Genomic DNA, 24,842 nt, shown 5'->3' on the forward strand with positions numbered 1-24,842 from the left:
GGGTGTCGCTCCGAAGGCGGTGAGCCTTGAATAAGGGCTACTGGACGAAGGTGGGGGCCTCCACATGAGGCCTGCTGGTGTTGCTGGGACCTCCCCGTGAGGCGCTCGGCGGCTGCTGCAGCCGGGACCTCCCCGTGAGGCGCTCGACGACGCTGCAGCCGGGACCTCCCCGTGAGGCGCTCGACGACGCTGCAGCCGGGACCTCCCCGTGAGGCGCTCGACGACGCTGCAGCCGGGACCTCCCCGTGAGGCGCTCGACGACGCTGCAGCCGGGACCTCCCCGTGAGGCGCTCGACGACGCTGCAGCCGGGACCTCCCCGTGAGGCGCTCGACGACGCTGCAGCCGGGACCTCCCCGTGAGGCGCTCGACGACGCTGCAGCCGGGACCTCCCCGTGAGGCGCTCGACGACGCTGCAGCCGGGACCTCCCCGTGAGGCGCTCGACGACGCTGCAGCCGGGACCTCCCCGTGAGGCGCTCGACGACGCTGCAGCCGGGACCTCCCCGTGAGGCGCTCGACGACGCTGCAGCCGGGACCTCCCCGTGAGGCGCTCGACGACGCTGCAGCCGGGACCTCCCCGTGAGGCGCTCGACGACGCTGCAGCCGGGACCTCCCCGTGAGGCGCACGACGACGCTGCAGCCGGGACCTCCCCGTGAGGCGCACGACGACGCTGCAGCCGTGGCCTCCCCGTGAGGCGCACGACGACGCTGCAGCCGTGGCCTCCCCGTGAGGCGCACGACGACGCTGCAGCCGTGGCCTCCCCGTGAGGCGCACGACGACGCTGCAGCCGTGGCCTCCCCGTGAGGCTGAAGGGTGCTGCAGCCGTGGCCTCCCCGTGAGGCTGAAGGGTGCTGCAGCCGTGGCCTCCCCGTGAGGCTGAAGGGTGCTGCAGCCGTGGCCTCCCCGTGAGGCTGAAGGGTGCTGCAGCCGTGGCCTCCACGTGAGGCTGAAGGGTGCTGCAGCCGTGGCCTCCACGTGAGGCTGAAGGGTGCTGCAGCCGTGGCCTCCACGTGAGGCTGAAGGGTGCTGCAGCCGTGGCCTCCACGTGAGGCTGAAGGGTGCTGCATTAAAGTCCCAGCCCCCTCTGCTATGCCTTGGTTGGTCGAGCATTCTGTCACGATCTGGGTGTATTGGCAGGTGTTGAACGCCGTGGGCGGAAGGAGCAGGCATAGAGGCAGAGGGGTGATGTAACCAAAAAAAGAGTCTTTTTAATAATAGTTAAACAAAGTATAAATAAAGATACAAACAAAGGAACAAACAAACTTAAACGATACTTAACTTTGTGCTAACAGGGGCTCTCTGGCAAGACACAGACAGGGGGAGGCACATAACACGCCCTGCGGCGAGGCACATAACACGCCCTGCGGCGAGGCACATAACACGCCCTGCGGCGAGACACATAACACGCCCTGCGGCGAGACACATAACACGCCCTGCGGCGAGACACATAACACGCCCTGCGGCGAGACACATAACACGCCCTGCGGCGAGACACATAACACGCCCTGCGGCGAGACACATAACACGCCCTGCGGCGAGACACATAACACGCCCTGCGGCGAGACACATAACACGCCCTGCGGCGAGACACATAACACGCCCTGCGGCGAGACACATAACACGCCCTGCGGCGAGACACATAACACGCCCTGCGGCGAGACACAACACGCCCTGCGGCGAGACACATAACAGGGGGACAAACACATAAGACACAAACGAGGCGTGGAGCTGAAATTGGACATTAGAGAGGACGGGAGACACTAGAGAGGACGGGAGACACTAGAGAGGACGGGAGACACTAGAGAGGACGGGAGACACGTAAAGACGAGACGAGAGACCAAGAGAGGGACAGGACAAGGGCTAAAGACATGGCAATCAGCTAGGCATGGCTTTTAGCTAAACATGGTTAAGCATTGCTTAACCATGGCAGTTAGCTACACATACACCTAGCCAAGCATGTCTTTAGCCCCTACATGCACTAAGCTACACTTACCTGATAGCTTAAACACACTAGGGAATAGGGGCACAGAAACACAGACAAAGAATACCCAGTGGCTAGGCGAGGCAGCCCTCCAAGACTAAGCGAGGCAGCACTCACAAGCTAGTCGTTACTCCAAAGCCCGGAGGGACCGCACTCTAAACCTAGGCATACTGGGACGCTAGGGGGAGAGGAAACACAGACAAGGGATACCCAGTGGCTAGGCTCAGGACACCATCAAAGGCTAGGCTCAGGACACCATCAAAGGCTAGGCTCAGGACACCATCAAAGGCTAGGCTCAGGACACCATCAAAGGCTAGGCTCAGGACACCATCAAAGGCTAGGCTCAGGACACCATCAAAGGCTAGGCTCAGGACACCATCAAAGGCTAGGCTCAGGACACCATCAAAGGCTAGGCTGAGGACCCCATCAAAGGCTAGGCTGAGGACCCTTTCAAAGGCTAGGCTGAGGACCCTTTCAAAGGCTAGGCTGAGGACCCTTTCAAAGGCTAGGCTGAGGACACTTCAAAGGCTAGGCTGAGGACACTTCAAAGGCTAGGCTGAGGACACTTCAAAGGCTAGGCACACTGGGCAACTAGGGGGAGAGGGAACACAGGACAGCTAGAGACACAGAGGGGCTATGGCTAGAAGCATGCTAGTACTGTAACTGTACTATAAACTCAACATAGCATTTAGCTAATCATGCTCCTAGCCACACATACACCTAACTGCTTACCTGCTCTAGCTAACCACAAGAACACAGGAGGACAGGACTGAATCAGCTCCACAAACACACAAAACATACACAGAGACATTGCCAATAAGAGAGCCCAAGTCAACACAACTAAAATCAAAGTACAAATTAAACAGATAAAAACAAACCAAAATGCCCACATAACTGACAGTGGTATTACCAAAAAATGCTCGACCCAGTTTCCCAGTCTAAACAGCTATTTATAGATTGATTGATGGCTACCTCGGTTCAGGTGTGCACTGCATCACCTGACCGAGGTGCCTGCTGGGAAACTGAGTCGGCCAACAAAAACTACAAAATAAAAACAGTGACCTCTAGTGGAGGACCCTTACAAAAAGTTGGTAAACTCCAGGAACAATTGTATCTAAAGGCTGTTTTTCTTTGGTCTCCTTTGGGAATATTGACTTTAAGAATATGGTTGTAAGGTAAGCTGCATAGGTCTTGCTAATTGAGTAACAATATTAGCCTGTTCCAGTGTAGGGGAGACTAGAGGCAGGGGATAATGTTATTTGACTTGGTTGAGTTCTCAGTAATCTCTGCACAACAGACGAGAACCCCCCTTCTTCTTCAGTGCTGTATTGACTATTTTTATTTATTTTTTTGCCAGCCATGAGTTACTATGGCACAGTCATATGTGCTTTGAGGTTGTAACCCAGGAGAGTTGACCTTGTTTTACCCTTCTTTTAGGTCAAGAAACTCAGTGTAAATCTTTCCTTTGGCATTAGCATCCAGGTTCCCAACTGAATTTAATGTTTGGGGGGAAAATAAGATGACCATCATTTTGTTTCACTGTTGTACTGTCTATGGGATTTAATCTTAAATTAAAGCGCTTTTAACAATCCTCAACCCCTAAGGATAAACACTTTTCTGTGCCAACATAGTGCCCACAAGTAAATCATTTTTACACATGGGCCACCACACTGCATACTAAAATCAAAGCTAATTAAGTGATAGCCAATGTCTACAGCTTACATTCCTTTAGATGTTAATGCTGAACTGTAGCTATAAAAGAACTGAAAGCAGCACTCAGCAAGCAACAGTCTCCACACCTGAAAGGAGCTTTTATTGTTGCTAAAGATGTCATTTATTTCAATATGTTACCTTCCAAAATTCAACCAGAATGTCACTTCCTCTACCAGAGAGGACAAAATAATGGACCATGTCCATGGACTAAGATCATGGACCGTAGAATGATCAGCCACATTACCAACACTACTGCCAGGAATTGACTGTCAAGAATGACTGTCAATTATATGTTAGTAAACTAGAGATAGGATCATGGCAACTAAAACTCATCTATGCCTGTGGGGACCAAAGCCAGGCTTATGTGGTCTGATCCCACAGAAAAGACAATGTACTGTAGCACAAAGAGCTACAAAAAAAAAATCCTGGAGATGATAGACGTATATCAGAACACCCAGTGCATCACAGCATGCTGTGTATGGATTTTAGCAGGCAAAGAGTCCAAGGGTGTTGACGCAGCCCCTAACTCCCTATATCTTAATCTGATCGAGCATCCATGGAATGCACCAGACAAACAAGTCTGGTCCATGGCCCCACCCCATAACCCACAGACAAAGGACTTGCTGCTAACCTGCCGGTGCCAAATACCACATCACCCCCCAAGGGTTAGGGTTGGTATATGGCACCGGGAGAAAAAAGGTTTTGTGGAATCATTCCCCAAGGGTCTAGAGCTATGTATACAACCTGTGCAAAATAATTTATACCCCTTGTACTTTTCCACACTTTTTGTCACGTTACAACCACAAACGTAAATGTATTTTATTGGAATTTTATGTGATAGACCAATACAAAGTGGCCCATAATCTATATCTATACAAATAGATATCTAAAAATGTGGTGTGCATTTGTATTTCTTCTATAAATCCTCTGTATTTGACTACATCTATCTTCCTATTAACTCCGCCCAGCTTCTCTGTCCCTACCGAAAAAAAAAATCATATCCACAACATGATGCTGCCACTCCCATGCACAGTGTTAGGTTTTCCGCCACACTTAGCATTTTGCATTTAAAAAGTTAAATTTTGGTCTAAATCTGACCTGAGCACCTTCTTCCACAGATTTGCTGTGTCGTCCACATGTCTGGTCACAAACTGCAAACAGGACTTCCTATGGCTTTTTTTAACAATGGATTTCCTTGCCCGGCCTGTCGACCAATTTAGGTTGACGGCCATGTCTTGGTAGGTTGGACTCTTTCCTTTTTCGGATTATGGATTGAACAGTGCTCCGTGAATGTTCAAAGATTGGTAATTTTTTTAAGAACCTAATCCTCCTTGAACCTTTTCCACAACTTTATTCCTGACCTGTCTGGTGTATTCTTTGCACTTCATGATGCTGTTTGTTCTTTAACGTTCTTTAACAAATCAGCTGTATTTATCAGGTGGACTACAATAACAAATTAGGTGAGTAAAAATGCCGATCATTATTTGTAAAAAAAAAAAAAAAAATGTGAAAACCATTAATAATTTGTGATAGGTATGTGGCACTTGCGTTAGTGTGTGTTAGTCTATCAAATAATATTTCAATAACATATATTTACATTTGTGGTTGTAACGTGACAAAATGTGGAAATTAAATTTTTATATTTAAAAAGTATAAATACTTTTTCAAGGCACTGTATTGGATATTTATATAAAACACTCATCACTTATAACATTAAAACTCAAAACATTAAAGCAAATATTCTGTGGGATCCCCTTGTGTCACAAGTAATATTGGAAAAATGTCATGAATTTGGATAATATCGGAAAAGTATGAGTAGTATGAGTGCAGTTTTAGAAGATGCTACTGGTATTGGTATAAGCAAATCTGTAATATACATACAGCAAAAAAAAAGTTTTAGAACCTTTAAAACATTCAACCTCATTTTTTTTTATTTGTTTAGTTTATATAGGTTTTTTGAATGCAATGTGTGTTTTAATGTGGAAACTATCTGAAGCATGTATATATATAGAAAGAAAAGCTGACCTCTGTGTCTTAAAATAACAAATAACTGTTGCTTTTGTTGTTATGTAATTACCTTATTCCATATGTGTTATTTTATAGTTTTGAAATCCCCAGTATTGTTGTAGAATGTAGAAAATAAATCACAAAACAAAAACGAATTTGCAAGTAATCTAAAACTTTTGAACGGTAGTGTCTGTATATATATATATATATATATATATATATATATATATATATATATATATATATATATATATAAATTAAGAATTATGTATAAAAAAACAGTGGTTCACACAGCATGATATACAGTATACAGTAGGTGAACAGGTCAAATTATTACAAACCTTAACAGATATTTCCTAATTTAAGAGAATCCTAAAAATCCCCTGTGGCCTACCCAAACTGTTAATCACAACAATGAAAAACACAAACATTTGATGAATGAAGAATAACACATACTTACTTTTTTGAGGCAGAGAAGTGAACTGTCCTGCAACATACGAATCATTAATCTGATCTAAACCCAAATGGGCATGCATTTTACTTCCTGTAGGCAAAATACCGTTAAGACAAGCTGGAACAAAAGCTTGGCAGGGTATCTGGGACAGTGGTTCTCAACCCTGGTTCTGGAAAAACCACTGCTCTGCAGATTTTACTGTTTTCCCTGCTCCATGACACCCACTTATATTCAAAAAGGCTGTAAATGAGCTGATTCGTTCAATCAGGTGCACTGAGGGCAGGGCAAACATGAAAGTGTGCAGTACAGGCAGTACAGGGTCTTCTAGGGCAAGGATTTGAAAGCATTGATCTAGGACAATAATGTAGTGTCAAAACTTGTCCAGAAAGGGCTGGTGTGGGTTCAGGAATGTATACCAGAACGAGGCAGAACTGATTCCACCAGTTTAATTAGTTTTTTTTATCTTTCCATTGAGGTGTGGCATCTGTGTGGTTGGAATAAAGCCAGCACACACTGACCCTTACTGGAAAAGATTTGATTCCTCTCATCTAGGATAACAAGCAATTGTATAAAAAGTGCTTCTTACAACACTGTTCACCCAATTTGGATGTAAAAATTAGAAATTAAAGCCCAATCATACCAAAATGATTTATTGTTTGATTTCAATTACAATGCACTGCAACATACACATAAAATAAAAATAATTTTGTCAATCTACAAATATTTATGAACCTGACTGGATATAGATATCAGTAGTATGCAAATATAAATTTATTACAGTCAGAGAACATTAAACATTGATGTGCCATTAAACAGTATTTTTTTTTTTTTTTATAATTTCTTTATCTTTCTCTATATATATTTTTATATAGAGTTAAAGGAAAATCGGAATGTGACATCACTTAGGGTCCCTGACGACCACAACAAGGAGGCCTTGGGTGGCACTCTGTTGCATGACAACAAGTCTGGGCACTGCAAATTAAGCCACATGGCTTTGCCATTTTACCCCATAGTGGGAGGGGCAAGGAGCTCACAAGAGATTCTGGCCATGCAGCCATCAGACATAGATAAGAAAAGAGAAGCCTTCCTGGAGTACCTAAAGCAGAAGTACCCTCACCATGCCTCAGTCATCATGGGCCACCAGGAGAGACTTCGAGAGCAGGTCAGAGGCCAGAACAAACACACATACACACACCACCCAACAGCATATTTCTTTTCTTGTATCATGGCTGTATACTAGATAATGTATCTCTATAGTGTCTCAGTAAGATTCCATATGTTTGAACCCTGCTGGTGTTGGGAAATCAAAACAAGTAGGATGAGATCTACCTCTAAACTTTACATTAATACATGACAGTGATTTGGCCAGAAATTAATTTCAGTGGTTGCTTGGAAAATACTTAAAGTATTGCTTACGGGTTCTTTTGAGTTTGATTGTGTGATATGTTGTGTGTTTGGGGTGAATACCACACAGTAGTGGAGGTGATAGTAGTTTTAAGAATCTGTTATTTAATTACTGTACTGTATACAGTATGACCTTTAATAGGCACAAATGAACTGCCTCTACGTCAATCCGCTTGTCTTTAAAATTACTGTTTATCTGTAAATTATGGATAACAATACTATTTATAATTTGTCATCTGCATCAGGCCCTTTCTAATGAACTGTCAATGATTTACTTTTTTGCACTTTTAAATTTAAACTACAACAGTATACTGAATACTTAATGGCTATATTTTGCATATTTTTTGCAATTAATGATTCAGATTATCAAACAAGGGGAAAAGCTGTTTAAACCTGACTGGCCATATGTGAAAAAATAATTGCCCCTTTCAAAGAATGAACTGTGTTTTTTCTCACAATTAAAGTTTTACATTTTACTTGTCACACCCAGTCCTAATGACTGCCAGTCTGTTGAGTAAAGAAATCACTTAATTAAAAAAAAATCTGACAAAGTGGATCATGTTAAAATATCTCAAAAAGCAACATAATTTAAAGAAATTTAAGAATAGATGAGAAACAAAGTAATTGACATGTATCTGTCTAGAAAGGGTTATCAAGCCTTTTCTAAGGCTTTGGAACTCCATCGAACCACTGTGAGAGCTATTATCCTCAAATGAGTGCCATGTGCAGCTTAACAGCTTAAGACAGAAAGAGAGAGAAATAACAGTTAGCCAAATGTATATTTAGTGCAGAGTGCAAGCAAGGACTCTGCCAGGACTAAATGTGACTGGATAACTAAAAGGGAGAGACAGAAGGAAACACAGACATGTGGGCTTCCTGAGAAGTAGAGCAACCAGGCACTAAACCGTTAACAAACCTGAAGGACTGGGCAAAGCTACGGGAGTCGCTTCACTTCCCGATATCCGGAATTGGAGTGTGACAAGCAGGAAGAGCAAGCTCGTCGCACATTCCTCCGGGGACCCCGACCACCGCAGCTCCGCGAGCCGTTAGGTTAGCGGCACCAGCTTCCCTCTATGTCTAAGAGTCCCCCAAGTCTGCTCCTTTACCCAAGACAAGTTTATTTATAAACATGCTTGATTAAATAAATAGGTTTTCAGCTTGGACTTAAACACTGAGACTGTGTCTGAGTCCTGAACACTATTTTGAAGGCTATTCCATAACTTCGGGGTTTGTAAGAAATAGCTCTGCCGCCAGCTGTAGTTTTCATAATACAGTACGTGGTACTGACAAGCAGCCTGCATCCTTTGATCAAAGTAGGTGTGGCGATCGTAAGGCACCTAGAGGTGATACATGCATGAACTAGTTTTTTTGCATTGTTTAGGGACAATATATTTCTTATCTTGGCAATATTTCTGAGGTGAAAGAATGCTATCCTGATAATATTATCTACATGAGCTTTAAATGAAAGGCTGGAATCTATAATCACACCAAGGTCTTTTACTGTTGCACTTGGTGGAACAGAAAGGCCATTTAAAGTTACAGTGTGATATAAAATCTTACTTCTAGCTGTATGCGGTCCTATGACAAGAACATCTGTCTTATCAGGATAAAGCAGAAGGAATTTAATTAGCATCCAATGTCTTATGTCCTGAACACATTTCTCAACTTTAGTAAGCTGGTTTTTCTTATCTGGTTTTGCTGAGACATATAACTGTGTGTTGTTAGCATAACAATGAAAACTAATACAATATTTATGGATGTTGCCCAGAAGAAGCATGTAAAGGGAAAAAAGCAGTTGGCCTAAAACTGAACCTTGTGGAACACCAAACTCCACTAGAGAGCATGCAGAATATTCACCATTTAAGTCTACATACTGATAACGATCGGTCAAATAGGATCTGAGCCAGGAGAGGGCTGTACCCTTAATTCCTACTACATTTTCTAATCTGTGAAGAAGAATACTATGATCAATGGTGTCAAAAGCTGCACTGAGGTTGAGTAATACAAGCATAGTTACACAACCCTTATCAGAGGCCAATAGAAGGTCGTTTACTACTTTAACGAATGCTGTATCTGTGCTGTAATGAGACCTAAATCCTGACTGATACAGTTCCTGTATGCAATTTCTATGTAAATATGAGCATAGCTGCTCCGCTACTATCTTTTCCAGAGTCTTAGAGGTAAAGAAGAGGTTTAATATTGGCCTGTAATTGGACAGTTGACAGGGGTCGAAGTCAGGTTTCTTAATTATCGATTTAATAACTGCTAATTTAAAAGATTGGATACCCAATGCTGTGAGGAATTAATTATTCATAACAGGGGTTCTGTTATTGCTGATACTATCTGTTTAAAAAAATGTGTCGGTATAGGTTCTAATATACAGGTTGATGAATTTGCAGAAGAGAAGAGTGAAATTAGATCATTCTCTTCAAGGGGAGTAAAGTATTCTAGGTTCTGATCTGACATAATTAGTTTAACATCTGCATCAATTATGTTTGTCCGGTTTCAAAGCCTCAATTTTATGCCTGATATTTACAATTTTATTATTGAAAAAGTTCATGAAGTCCTCACTATTGCACAATGTTATTGTGAAGATTTCTGCAGTGGTCTTATTTCTAGTTAATTTGGCTTCTGGATTCCTAAAATGAATATTAAAACCTCCAGCAATTAATGCTTTGTCTACTGAAACAACAAGGTTTGAGAGGAAATCTGCAAATTCACTAAGAAATTCAGAGTATGGCCCTGGAGGTCTGTAAATGATGATTAGCGGGATCGACTGAGCTGACTTAATATTCATAGCTACACTTGTTATGTTACTATAGAGAACTTCAAATGCATTAAATTTGTGTCCGTGTTCTTGTACGATAGACATATTATCATTGTAAATAATTGCGACGCCTCCTCCTCTACCAGTTAGCCAAGGCTGGTGTATGTAGCTGTATCCAGGAGGACTAGCGTAATTTAAAGCTACATACTCATCCTGGTTAATCCAGGTTTCTGTTAAACAGAGTATATCAAACTCCTGATCCGTTATAATTTCATTAACAATAACTGCTTTAGATGCGAGAGATCTAATATTTAACAGTCCTAAATCCAGTTATGATTCAGTAACTTTTATTTTGAGTTGTTTTAGCACCAGGCACTGCAAATGCTGCTCTACTTTTGTGCAAGGTCAGCCAGAATACTGTACAATGGTCCTAGAGCAGATAGGATTAAGGGCCTTGCTCAAGGGCTCAACAGTGGAAGCCTGGCAGTAGTGGGCCCCAACAACCCTAACTCTAACCCACCTTTTGGCCAGGCAGTGATAATCAGGTTAATTTGATTTTTTAATGCAGCCTGAATTTAAAACCTAGCAGGTCTCATTTGTATTGATATATCTCAACAATTAATTCAACCATTTGTTCATGTTACAGCCATAGCTGAAGTCCAACTCTGTTCAACAATAATTGGTTGCAATGACTTATGATTTCATGGCAGTGGTCATTGCTGAAAGATACCTTACTGAGGAACCCAATCTTCTTGTAACTTACAGGTTAACTTACACACTTACAGGAAGAACATACTATCTTTGGACACAGACTGTAGATAATAAACTTCCAATTCTGGTAGTGACAGACCAAACTAGTATAGCCATGTACAAAAACATTGATGTTAGCCATTGCTCAAACCTATTTCCAATGTCTGTGCAGAATGGAAGGAAAGTGGTTTACATTTATGTAATTAGGTATGACCTTAGTCATTACATTTTATTTTCAAGAAAAAGTAAGATTGTTGCAGCTTTCTACGGGGATCATACTGTCAGTTTACGCTGACCCATACCCCACACATGCACACTTTGCTTTCTTATGCACAGTAGTGACCACACTCTCTTCCACACACTGGATCAGTGGAATGCTGTTTGCATTTCCCCAGGATGTGTGTGAGAGTGTCTCTCTCTCTCTCTCTCTCTCGCTCTCTCTCTCTCTCTCTCTCTGTGTCTAAGTCAGGGTGTGTCCGGGGTGACCAGGATGTCCTGCATGTCCTACATTTTTTTCTTTCACCTCACAGTGCCAGTACTGTTGCCAGAGCTTGTTTTCTCTGAATACACCTACAAATTAATTTACAGAATGATATTTACTCATGGCAGAACTTGGGTTTGAGATCAAAAGATGAATTTAAGACTTTAAAGTTTAAATTAAAGCTTTAATTTACTTAGTTTAATTTATTTCTGGATGTGTTAAACAACTTAAATAATCAAAAACACAAGCAAAAGGCAAAAATACCAGTCCTGGTTTCATAAAAAATAAAAAGAGAGAGGAGTCCACACTCCAATATAGAAGGCATCAACCTGAATGTCAAGAATCAAACAAAAATGACCACACTGAAATTTTGGACAAACTGGAAGAAGGTGGCAAACCTTGCAAAGCATTGAACCAGTGGCCATGATAAAACTGGCTCTCATAAAGACCATCCCAGGCAGAAGCAAGACCAAAACTTACCTCTGCTGCAGAGGAGATGTTCAACCTTAGAAATCACTAACAGCAGCTGGGATTAGAGTTGTTATGAAGTCTTTACAGAGTAGCAGAGAACACCTCAATAGCAGCTGTTCAAAGGAGATTATTGCATATTTTGGACACCTTCAGCATTGATTTTCAATGTAAAAAAAAAAAAATCAGGAAAGATCATGGTATTGGAAGGTATGTCCAAACTTTTGACAGGTAGTGTACCTTGAATAACACACCGGACAGGATCTGGACTTGCTAGATTGATTTCCGGTTACACTTTTCTGTATCAAGGTGGTTACTTGTGTGTTCAATCAAAGAATAAAAAAGCATTGCTTATCAGTAAGAGCTGCATAGACACCCAGGGCTCTCTCCCACCCATTGAGTGAAATCGCTAAACCTACAAAGGAAATACGTGAAAAACAAACAAACAAGGGAGATACCAGGATGAAGAAAGGAATTCCCCCCCCCCAACATTTTCAAATCACTTCTCATCTGTCTGTGTATGGAAGCAAATTGGCATCATAATTATTTGAAAGATATTAGCCTTTAAAAAACACATTTTGACATTTTATCACTGTTGAATCGGTAATTTTTTAAATACTACTGAATTAATTAAACTGAAATAATTTACTTACCCTTTGAATTTCACATGAAATTCTTATAAGTCCATTTTAAGGTGTAAAATCTTGATTTTAATATACATCACTCACTCCTTTTCTTTACCGCCTTATCCTGTGTACAGGGTCGTGGGGGGCCTGGAGCCTATCCCAGGAGACTTACAGTAGGGCACGAGGTACACTCTGGACAAGGTGCAAATCCATCACAGAGCACATAAACACATTCACACGTTCCTTATCCCATTGTATTTGTATCTTTATAAATATGCAGCCACTGGAGAAACAATTTACCTCGGGATTAATAAAGACCTATCTTATTTTATCTTATCTTAAAGATCTGCACAAGAGGGACAGAAAAGTAAACTTCTAATATCTTGAGAAGTAAATTAGAAACAAATGTTCACAAATTTCAAATTTTTTAGATAATTCTTTACGAACGGAATTCTAGTATTTTGAACCCCAAGGTTTTGCACAAACTGCAAATTGGTGCAAACACACTCCGTTATATATCGCCACCAACAGGTCGATCGCGTGCATTCCTGTACTTTCTGTACTACGGGAGGGAGTGAGAGGGATCGCGCGCTGCGGGCCAGTCCCAGCTTGTGGTAGGTGACTGTGCACACATGCGCGCGCTTCCCTCGCGAGTTTTCCGGGAACAGGAGTGCGACTGACGGCATGGCGCATTACTCAACACACGGGTCTGCAGCGGGACAGAAAAGTTCACGTTCGTTCTGAGGGAGGATCATCTCAGGAATTACTGCCAAGGAGAAGAGAAAAGGTACAGTGAAAAGTTTCCTTTGACGTCTGTTAAATGCGCTGCCTGGGCTTTGCCTCAGACAACAGGCGGATATTTAAGGTTTTTTCTGGCTATTGTTGATAAAGTAACCCGAGAGCCGGTGTTTTTAAAACGTCGTGGGAGAGCAGATTCACCAAACCGAAAACAACCACACGCACACATGAGAAACAGCCCAGGATTGCCTGTAACCATGCAACTTGTTGCTAAAGATTCAGCGAGCCTTCAGCTAAAACGTCGTACAGCTCGGCGCTGAGGAATGTGTCGGAGTACCCCCGTCCGGGCTGTTCATTTAACACACACTGTGAGTAACCTGCGGAGTCTGCGGCCTGGGGCCGACCATACGCTCCTCATCTCCTTACACTCACTGTAATCTCCTCAGATTTTTCTACTTCTCACCTTCGTACACCCCTTAGTAACTCACCCCTCACCCCTGTACCTCCCTTAGTTACTCACCCCTCACCCCTGTACCTCCCTTAGTAACTCACCCTACACCCCTGTACCTCCCTTAGTAACTCACCCCTCACCCCTGTACCTCCCTTAGTTACTCACCCCTCACCCCTGTACACCCCTTAGTAACTCACCCCTCACCCCTGTACACCCCTTAGTAACTCACCCCTCACCCCCGTACATCCCTTAGTAACTCACCCCTCACCTCCGTACACCCCTTAGTAACTCACCCCTCACCTCCGTACACCCCTTATCCCTGTAAATTTTCCTGCTACGGTGTGCCACAAGGTGGTGAGATGCTTCAATTTAAAATGCATTTTCCTGGTTATTTCAGGTAGTTGATTAACTGCTAATGGCACCGTCTCGTCTAGCTTGCAGAGTCTGCAGCCTGTCCATAAACTCCTCAGCTCCTTAAACTCCCCAGCACTTGAAACTCCTCAGCCCTGTAAACTTCTCTCCCCGTAAACTCCTCAGCTCTGGTGTGCCACTGGGTTGTGAGATGCGTTCATTTAAAATGGATTTTCCTGCACATTTTTTGATAGTTAAATTAATTTATGCTACCCTAGATATGATAATCCTACTCAGGTTTTTATGGATCTTTTTGTCTATTTGCCAACAACTATTAGTATGAAAAGATCTTGAAGGAAATATACATCACCATGCTTTTGTATGCAGTTGCTAGCAAATTTCATTTTTTTATAGGTTCATTACCCGAATGAAGTGGTGTGTGTTACAAATGTCCTCACTAACTCCCTCATGCATTCATCTGAATTTTACCAATATGGTGCAAAGTCTATAATTTTTCTAGACACAGTGATCACCAATCACAACAATGCGTGTTCAATGTTATGTCATGTTGGCACGAAGGCATAAGAATCCACAAAATAAAAGCAAATAAAAATGTGGCACTTTTAGATTAAAGATGTAGATGAAGTTAATATTCAGAGTAGGGGTAAAACAATTCCTGAAATTAATTGAGTAAATTTATTCAAAAGCAAATTACGGTCATGTTGATATTCAGCATTTTTTAACAGATTAAGATTGGTTTGTTTGTTTAACCAGTTATTTTGCTCCACCAACACATAACTTAACACAACTGGGGGAACTAGCTAACAAACCCTTCAAAAGGAATAAAATGGTTGCAAGAGGACATTTCAGTGTTTATTAAATACTAGTTTGTATTGCTTCAAAAAGAAATAAGCTTTACATAAATCAGACAGTACGTAGTGTCATAGAATAAAAGCAAATAAAATATCACAATGTGTCTAATCACTAAATAAAAATGTATAAATGCTAGAATCAATTTAGCAACTCTTATATTACCAGATGACGACGGTACCTCCTGAACTACTAAATGAGTTCAGCTTTTGGTTTAGCCATGTTTAAGGTTACATACATTAGGGGTCCCAGTTTGTCCCAAGTCACCAGCCGCACCACTAATATGGTAATGTTAAATTTAGAAAATAGGGTTCAATGGATCAAAAAACATAGCTTGGCGTGAATCATGGGGTTTTTGAGTCATGGATTGGATAATTTTTGGATCTGCAGGAAAAGCTACAAAAGTGTAATTTTGCTTTTCATGAGCTAACTATTCATAACTTAAAGGACACTTAAAGCAAGCAACTTTCTCTCATTATTATACATAAACCTAACAGTCAGGATGTCTGATGTTAGAATAAAATATTCTATACTGAATTGTTTTGAAAATGATTCAGTTTTTTGATGATGTGGCCACAGGTTATTTTTTCAATCACTGTTGAATGGGAAGGTACTGATCTGGTTTTTATTGGAGTGTGTTATTAACAGGGGATTTTGTCATTGTAAACTGGAATGCCTGGAGCACACAGATGATGAATGATGAGCGGAAGATGGCTGTAATCACTTCTTGCAGTCTTTCTGCTTTTAAACAAATTCCACTCACGTTCAGATGTTTAATTAATTTCCTTGTGTTCATGGCTTTGGCAAATACAGTGGTGCAAGAAAGTATTTAGTCAGCCACCAATTGTGCAAGTTCTCCCACTTAAAAAGATAATTTTCATCATAGGTATACCTCAACTATGAGAGACAAAATAAGTAAAAAAAAAAAATTAAGAAAATCACATTGTAGGATTTTTTATGAATGAATTGGTAAATTCCTTGGTAAAGTAAGTATTTGGTTACCTAAAAACAAGCAAAATTTCTTCTGCCTCCACTTGTTACCTGTATTAACTTGTTATAAGTATAGAAGACACCTGTCCACAACCTCAAACAGTCACACTCCAAACTCCACTATGGCCAAGTCCAAAGAGCTGTCAAAGGACACCAGAAACTAAATTGTAGACCTACACCAGGCTGGGAAGACTGAATCTGCAATAGGTAAAGCAGCTTGGTGTGAAGAAATCAACTGTGGGAGCAATTATTTTAAAAAATGGAAGACATACAAGACCACTGATAATCTCTTTCGATTTGGGGCTCCACGCAAGATCTCACCCAGTGGGGTCAAAATGATCACAAGAACTGTGAGCAATAATCCCAGGGGTTTTTGTTAGTGAATGACCTGCAGAGAGCCGGGACAAAAGTAACAAAGGCTACCATCAGTAACACACTGCGCCGCCAGGAAGTTAAATCCTGCAGTGCCAGACGTGTCCCCCTGCTTAAGCCAGTACATGTCCAGGCCCGTCTGAAGTTTGCTAGAGAGCATTTGGATGATCCAGAAGAGGATTGGGAGAATGTCATATGGTCAGATAAAACCAAAATAGAACTTCGTGTATGGAGGGGAAAGAATCCTGAGCATCCAAAGAATACCATACCTAATGTAAAGCATGGGGGTGGAAACATCAAGCTTTGGGGCTGTTTTTCTGCAAAGCGACCAGGACGACTGATCCATGTAAAGGAAAGAATGAATGGGGCCATGTATCGTGAGATTTTATGGGGAAAATCTCCTTCCATCAACAAGGGCATTGAAGATGAAACGTGGCTGGATCTTTCAGCATGACAATGATCCCAAACGCACCGTCCGGGCAATGAAGGAGTGGCTTTGTAAGAAGCATTTCAAGGTCCAGGAGAAAATCTTTGGAGGGAGTTAACAGTCCGTGTTGCCCAGCGACAGCCCCAAAACATCACTGCTCTACAGGAGATTTTAATGCAGGAATGGGCCATAATAACAGCAACAGTGTGTGAAAACGTTTGACCTCCGTCATTGCCAACAAAGGGGATATAACAAAGTATTGAGGTGAAATTTTGTTATTGACCAAACTCCTTATTTTTCACCACAATTTGTAAATGAATTCATTAAAAGTCCTAAAATGTGATTTTCTGGATTTTTTTTTCTTACTTTGTCTCTGAGATAGTTGAGGTATACCTACAGTATGATGGAAATTACAGGCCTCTCTCATCTTTTTAAGTGAAAGAACTTGCACAATTGGTGACTGACTAAATACTTTTTTGCCCCACTGTATTTTCTTTTTTTAATACATTGTATTGTGGGTTATTGGCACCCAGGCTAAAAAAATGGAGCCATAGATTTAATTTACTTCAACCTACTATAAAACATTGTAATCAAACACACACAAACCTTGTCTCTGGGTGTTCAAATTTAAAGTCACTTTAAATTTTACAGTCTACAGTTTAGACAAAACTTACAATTGAGTTGTCCAGGGGAACAATTTGGAAATCTTTTCACTGTGCTTTTCAAATACATTTTCAGATTAAAGGTTCAAGAGAATTAATAATAAACTAAACAGATTAGTGATTTTTTTTTTTTTTATCATTTTTAGAAAATATTCCTAACTTTTTCTGAACATACTTCACTGTAAGTATACTGTCAGTGCCTGGAATTGGTGATCATGGGGTTGTGTCTCAACTTGCATTTATGAGTCATGAGTGCAACAAATCTAAGATACTCTATAAAGATGAGTAAAATGTTGTGTTCTTTACCTACTATTGTATTCTAATTAATATATAAGTTAGTTATTTACTGCATGTCCAGTTTTGTGTACATTTTGCCCTTGGTTGAAAATGTTAACAATTAATAATCAATTAATGATTTATTAATAATGGTAACAGGATGCAAATATTTTTAGGGGAAAAATTTATGGAGTCGAAATATTTTAAACAATCTCTCACTCACCATCTATAGCGCTTGTCCTGTATATGGCCACGTAAGGCCTGGAGCTTATCCCAGGGGACTTGGGACACAAGGTGGGGGACTCCCTGGATGGGGTGGCAGTTCATCACAGGACACACAAGCTCACACACTCACACACACTCTTTGGGAAATTTGACAATACCAGGACTGTGAGAGGAAACTGTAGTACCTGGAGAAAACCTACCAAGCATTTTTACGGCTAAGTTATTGAAATTAGGCCAATTTGGCAAAACTGATCACTCAAAATTGCACAGTCAGACATATGACATTATTTAAGAATGTAAAATACATTACTTGCTTCACGTTAGTGCTTTATAATGTTAATGTACAAGTGGCAACCACTTTTCCCAGGCTTCCAGGTTCAAGGTTAGTCTGTCCCCCCTCTAGTGTCAGGAGAAACAAATCTTTGGCTTTATTCTGGTGTATATCTGAGGTAACTGTAATATAATAGCTCAGCCTTATTGTGACATTCAATGTAGTGGGTCTTCAACAAAATTTCAGGTTGTCTGACAAAAAGACACCCACAATGAAAAAAAAAAAATAGACTACTACCTGAACAGAGACAGGCAGTTACACCTCTAATGCATCGATTTTAGCTGTTATAAAGAGAGTCTGAAAACAGAGCAAAAGCGTTAGATTATTAGAATTATACTGGTTATATTAGCTTGAGCAATAAAACCTTTAACAACATCAGTACCTTCTACTTTTTTACAATAGTTAAACACAGTCTGCGCCCACTTCATTTAAAGTAATGAAAAAGATTTTTTTTAGAAATTGGACAGCTTGAATGTTGTTTTCATTTAAGACCATGGACAAAAGTGACAAAAAAATTCCACAAGTAATAAAAAGAAACCAAAATTACATTTGTCTCCTTTTTTGCAGATCTGAAAAATGATCTGATCCATGGCTGAAAAACCATGATATGATCTGAGCCATAGGTTCTGTGATTACTACACGTTTCCCTGTCCTCATCCAGAATTGAGGTGGCAAAAAATACAATATTTTTAAAGTATTAATTACAGTATTATGCACTGCAGGTGTACCTTCCTGTGGTATAAAATATAACAGAAGTGAGCTATAGAGAAATATTAGGCCAAACAAACTTTTTTGAATAATAAAGTACTGTATAGGGGTAGCTATATATGTATATATAGCTAAGTATAGGGGTAGCTCAGTGGTTAAGGCATTGAACTATGGGTCGGAAGATCCCAGTTGCCACTATTGGGCCCTTGAGCAAGGCCCTTAACCCTCAACGGCTCAGATGTGTAAAGAGATAAAAATGTAAGTCGCTCTGGATAAGAGCGTCTGCCAAATGCCTAAATGTAAATGTAAATGTAATTGGTTAAATTAGCAGTAAATCAATTAAGGATCATTAACATCTCTATTTTAATTAGTTATTAAACACGCTATGACGTCATGGAAGTTAAAACATAGAGTGACGTCTGCCTCTGTTTATTTATTTTTTATTTTTTTTACGAATGTGAAGTACGGTCATGTAAACACCCATTTGTACCATTCTACTTCTTTTGTTTCTGTGTTTGAGTGTTTTGTTGTTTCTACAAATTTAGTAATAGTGTGTGACATGTTAGAATTGATATAAGTGTTATTTTGGGGTCATGTACGCATCCTGGTGGCCAGAGGTCTAAATTAGTATTATGTTTGGCTGTATGAATAACCTGCATGGTTCATTTTAAATGGTCCAGTGATGCCCAGTTAAGTATGATGTGTTGTAGAGCTGTGAAGCCTGGGTAGACTGTTGTTTTTATTAGATTTTTGTGGGCTTTGTAATTTACTAATGTTTGTCTGATTGTCTCAAGCAACTATATTTCTGACTTTTAAGTTGAATAAAAGTATTTGTTCTCTATATAACTTGTATTCATTGTTTAATTGTTAATTGTTTAAATGCCATTGGACAAACCTGCCAGGATAAACTGCTTGTGACTGCTTTAGGTGTCTCTTTTACTTGTGTTTATTTAGCTGAAAGTTGAAAATTTTTAATAAGGATATTTGTCCTAGATTGTGGACATGAGAATCAGGGATGAACTCTCAGGAACTCGCAGAACTCCCAGGGGGGGCTGCAAAACCCTTTTTTAAACTGTCCAGTGTTCTGGTAAAAAAAATAAAATAAATGTATGTGTGTATGTACAGTGCCTTACAAAAGTTTTGCGCTTTTTATCACGTTATAACCACAAACGTAAAGGTATTTTATTTACAGATATTTAGAAACATTTTCCTGCACTTAACAATTATGTGCCACTTTGTGTTGGTCTATCACATAAAGTCCCAATCAAAATACATTTATCAAGGTTAGGTTTAAAGTTAGCCAGGACAGTTTCAGTTAGTGATGAATAATATCCAAAGAATTATTTTTATCATTAAAACTGAGATGATTGTTCGCTGATTTGTGTCAGGTTTCAGTTTCTTTTTTGGCGGCTTGATGGTAACTGAGGAAGTAAACAAAAACGAACACGAAATTATCACTGCACACTGACAGCTCTTGTTTCTTGTCTTAAGATGCCGTTTCATGGTCACTACCTTTAAATGAGTTATTGTGTATTTATAAATATTAGCTTTAGATTAATTAACATAGACATATTAATTTGCTAAATCTGAAACACTGATTATTGATGATCACTGATTATACAGTATATTTCACAAAGATGACATCACAATGCTAATCAAATCAAACATTCTGTACCAAATGGTAGGAATTTAAATACACATATAGCTACCCTCTATTATTTATGCAGGAGATGTTCCACAGTTATTATCACCACAGTTGTTTTTGTTGTGCACCAAATACGTTGGACTGTTTTCTAAACAAGGGATCATTGAAAGCTGGATTTGTTCGATATTGAAGCTCATGAATCGCTCTGTTTCAACTGTCTGTGACTCAGCTTCATATTTTGAAGTTGTGGGAGTTGCTATTTTTAAAGATACTTTAATGCTTGTTTAGCAAGTTATGTTTGTTTACATTTACATTTACATTTAGGCATTTGGCAGACGCTCTTATCCAGAGCGACTTACATTTTTCTCTCATTACATTTTCTCTCATTCTCTCATAACCAGTTTGTTAAATTTAGGCACACTTTGAGGCTAATGTAGCTTAGTATAACTTGTGTGAGGTATGATAGACCTTCGTACCAGTAAATGTAATGAATAGACAGAATAATGTCTATTGGTTTGAGACTTTTTACTTTTTTAAATATATGTTCATTCTGATAATAATCTATTCATTTATTTACGTGTATAGTGCTTTTAATACTAGACATGGTCACAAAAAGATTAAATGGAAATATAGAAGTTCCGGGTGTAACTTTTACATTTATTTTTCCCTAATGAGAGGAACCAGAGTCAAAAGACCCTGACCCTGCTCTCATCTGGGTGACACAGGATACTTTTATTGTACTTAATTTACCTTCTTTAACTACTAAATGTACTATAAAGTCAAATATTATAGTAATGTAGAAAGTAACATACAAGCAACTAATGAATATGAGCATCCGAGTTCTTACTGAGGTCATTATGGTTTTCCAACGTTCATGGAAACTTGATTGCCAAACTATTAGAAGAAATTGAAAGTCTTAAACGTGGTAGGTAAAGTGTTTGATTTATCAGTTTGATCTTTAGGCTGTCTGTATGAGATATTCATACTGTACTGTTTAGCAAGGGAGCTTGGTTGATAATTTATCTTATATAAAAGCATGATATTAAGACTAGAAGCCGCTCATCACCATTAATTTAAGGGGTGCTAGTAGAGCTGTACAATTTAATTGATTAATCATTTGAATCAATATTCATTATTTTTATTCAGTCAGTTGAATCTTTGAGGCGGCACGGTAGTGTAGTGGTTAGCACCTCCAGGGTTCGGGGTTCGATTCCTGGCCAGGCTTGATTCTCGTCTCTGTATGCATGGAGTTTGCATGTTCTCCCCTTGCTTGTTGGGTTTCCTCTGGGTACTCCGGTTTTACCCACAGTCCAAAGATATGCAGGTTAGGCTAATTGGCGTTCCCAAATTGCCCATAGTGTGTGTGTGTGTGCCCTGGATTGGCACCCTGTCCAGAGTGTACCCTGCGACCCCAAATACAGGATAAAGCGGTATAGAGATGAGTGAGTGGGTGAATTTAATCTTTTGGTGCTGTTTTCGATTGGGAATGATTTCAAACATTAAATTTATCACTATTATTATTAAGTTTATAACCGTTCACCACTTTTATTTTTCACAAATACTTGCTATATGCATGAGTACTGCTTCTTTTCCTTAAAATTTATATGCGGTTGGTCCAATACCACCACTTAATGCACTGGAGTATGGAGCGGAAGATTGACAGATAAAGGTTAGCTCTCTGTACATAACATTTAAATGGTCACCAAGTCAAGTGCTGACAGCTTGCAGTTATAATTTTTCATGTGCATCCTGCATAATTCATGCAGAAATTTGTGTAAAAACCCATTGTTTTTATTCATGTGTGTGCTCTGCAACGCATTCCCACAAGAGTTACAGCTGGCAGTAACACAACATAAACAGCTCTCTTATCTTCCGAGGTCATTTGGTTTTTGGCTGATGAAATGTAACAGTATTTTTGATTGGTCAGTCTTGCTGTCTCCAAGGAACGCAATCGCTCCATTCAAAGATTTGTTTTTGTTTACTTCTTTAGTTTCAATCATGCCACAAAAAAAGGAAGTAAAACCTGACACAAATCAGTGAGCAGTCGCCTCATTTTTTGGACAAAGTGTTGAAAATAATTCTTTGGATATATCTTTATCGACTTTATCAACTGAAACTGTCCTTGCTAACTTTCTTGGAACCCATTGTGCTATATGTTATCTTGGCTTTACACTGATTTACACTGATGTAAACACCTTTTAAACTTCTTCCGGATGTATGTGCAACTTAGTCAGCATTTGGTGTGTTCATCCGTATTTCGAAAATGCTTCATATGCCAAGGCAAATTCCTTGCAAAATGTAAATACTTAAGGCAAAAATTCATAATGTAGGCGATTTGCATGCCGAAGTTCCACGGTACGTGTGTGTGTGTGTGTGTGTATATATACAGTATAAATACATATATGGTCACTTGTGCTACATGGGTGCAACCCTGCCAAGAACTACCGAACCATTCTGGAGGACCATGTGCACCCAATGGTTCAAACATTGTATCCTGAAGGCGGGATGATAATGCACCAATACACACAGATTTAATTTAAATTATTTTATGTAATACAAGGTCTTGGTGGTCATTAAATTAGTTGTCTTGCAACTCGTCTCTTGTCAGTACAACCCTGCTTATTAGTACTTATTGTGGTCCAAGTAAGAGCACTGCTGATATTAAAAACATCTTTGTGAAGTGTCTGAGCGAGAGGCTGGGCTCACGTGTGTGTTGACTATATGAACACATTCCTGTTAACAATTGGTGAAATCAGGCAACACTTTTTTAACAGATTGAAATAATGAGTTAATTTAATAAATAACTCAGTAAATAATTCTAATTATTAAATGCTTTGTTCATTCCGTGTTAGGTTTGCGTTTTTTGTTTTAGCAAAGCAAATGTTCTCTCTCTCTTTCCTTCTTCTTTCTTTTTTCACTTTCTTTGTCTCCCTGTATCTGTAGTATTTGCAGGGGATGTTATCTTCGCTGCAGTGTGAACTTAACATTCAGAGATATCTGCTAAAAATTGGGTCACTTCATCAGCCCAGAGTCAGTAATCAGCGGGGCAGTGAAGCCCAGTTAACCCTTGTGTATGTGGGCATGTATGCTTTTTTGTATTCATCCCAACTCGTAACAGGACAGAAACACATGTTATTGTATTTGCTGTGTGCATGAAAATCTGAGGTCATAACCAAAAACAGTTTTCACACAATTAATATTTTAAAAAATGACTTATTTAAAAGATTTACATCAGTGATTCTCAACTGCAGTCCTGAGGAGACCATGAACAAAATACAAATAAGTCAAATAAAATGTCTACTTAAAATGAGCTTTAATATGATACTGTATGTCATTTACAGGCCACACAATTAATTTACTAAATGCAAAAAATATAATGAATTCTGTTGGTTGAAATAGTGACGACTTTTGTTGGTTGTGCTTAGACCTCTTGCTTTGCTCTGTGTTTGGATGTTGCACTCATTTTTATGGCTGATGAATGGATTGTTCATGCAACTGTAAATAGTTTTATAATATATAGTCAGGTCTATAAGTATTTGGACAGTCAAGAAATCGTTTGCCTTTGTACACCACAAAAAGATCTAAAGACTAATCATTTAAAAAGTCGCTTAAGTGTAGAAAGAATATTGCGTTAACAGCTTAGAAATTACAGCAATTTTTGTCTCTCTATCTTGACAGGCTCAAAAGTATTTGGACAATCGACTAATAAGCAGTTTGATGAATAGTTGTGCCGGCTGTGATTTAGAGTGTTGAATTTACAATTTGCAGCTCTCAATATGCAAGAGACACCTTCAGAGAGCTAGCAGAAACATTAGCAGTAGCCAAATCAACATCATGGTACATTCTTAGGAATGCACTGGCGAGCTCAGTAACACCATAAGAAGACAACTGTGGATTATCACAGAATTCTTTCCTTGATGAAGAAAACCCCTTCACAACATATGGCCAAGTTCAGGAACCTGGTAGGCATGCCAAATTTAATAATTAAGTGATGTCTTCATAAATGTTAATACAGAAAGATTATCTTAAATTACAAACTACTGGAAGGCCGGATTAGGCATACCCATAAAATTAAGTAAATTACTTACTTTAAAAAGTCTTCACATTTCTTATACAGTATTGATACTGTACTTGTAATTACAGTG

At 39.9% G+C, this 24,842-nt stretch overlaps 1 protein-coding gene across 11 annotated transcripts in view; it reads left to right on the plus strand.

Annotated features, from left to right (window-relative positions):
* The first annotated feature begins 4,857 nt into the window (after positions 1–4,857).
* si:ch211-285f17.1 (sickle tail protein homolog) overlaps positions 4,858–24,842 on the plus strand; it is a 74,295-nt gene continuing 54,310 nt past the window's right edge. For 6 of the 11 annotated variants that reach the window (XR_008357882.1, XM_053493755.1, XM_053493742.1 and 3 more), the window contains exons 1-2: positions 7,028–7,317; positions 23,641–23,727. Coding sequence is in view for 8 of the 11 variants with exons in the window: in XM_053493755.1 (XP_053349730.1) it covers positions 7,144–7,317; positions 23,641–23,727 (261 nt within the window). In the remaining 3 variants the exon portion in view is untranslated. Of the gene's footprint in view, positions 5,155–7,027; positions 7,318–13,182; positions 13,439–13,584; positions 13,758–23,640; positions 23,728–23,750; positions 23,769–24,842 lie in introns of those variants that run through there. The other 5 variants (XM_053493747.1, XM_053493748.1, XM_053493749.1 and 2 more) reach the window with 5 other exon arrangements.

The sequence above is a fragment of the Clarias gariepinus genome, chromosome 4 (genome assembly GCF_024256425.1).
Source record: "Clarias gariepinus isolate MV-2021 ecotype Netherlands chromosome 4, CGAR_prim_01v2, whole genome shotgun sequence".
Lineage (NCBI taxonomy): Eukaryota > Metazoa > Chordata > Actinopteri > Siluriformes > Clariidae > Clarias > Clarias gariepinus.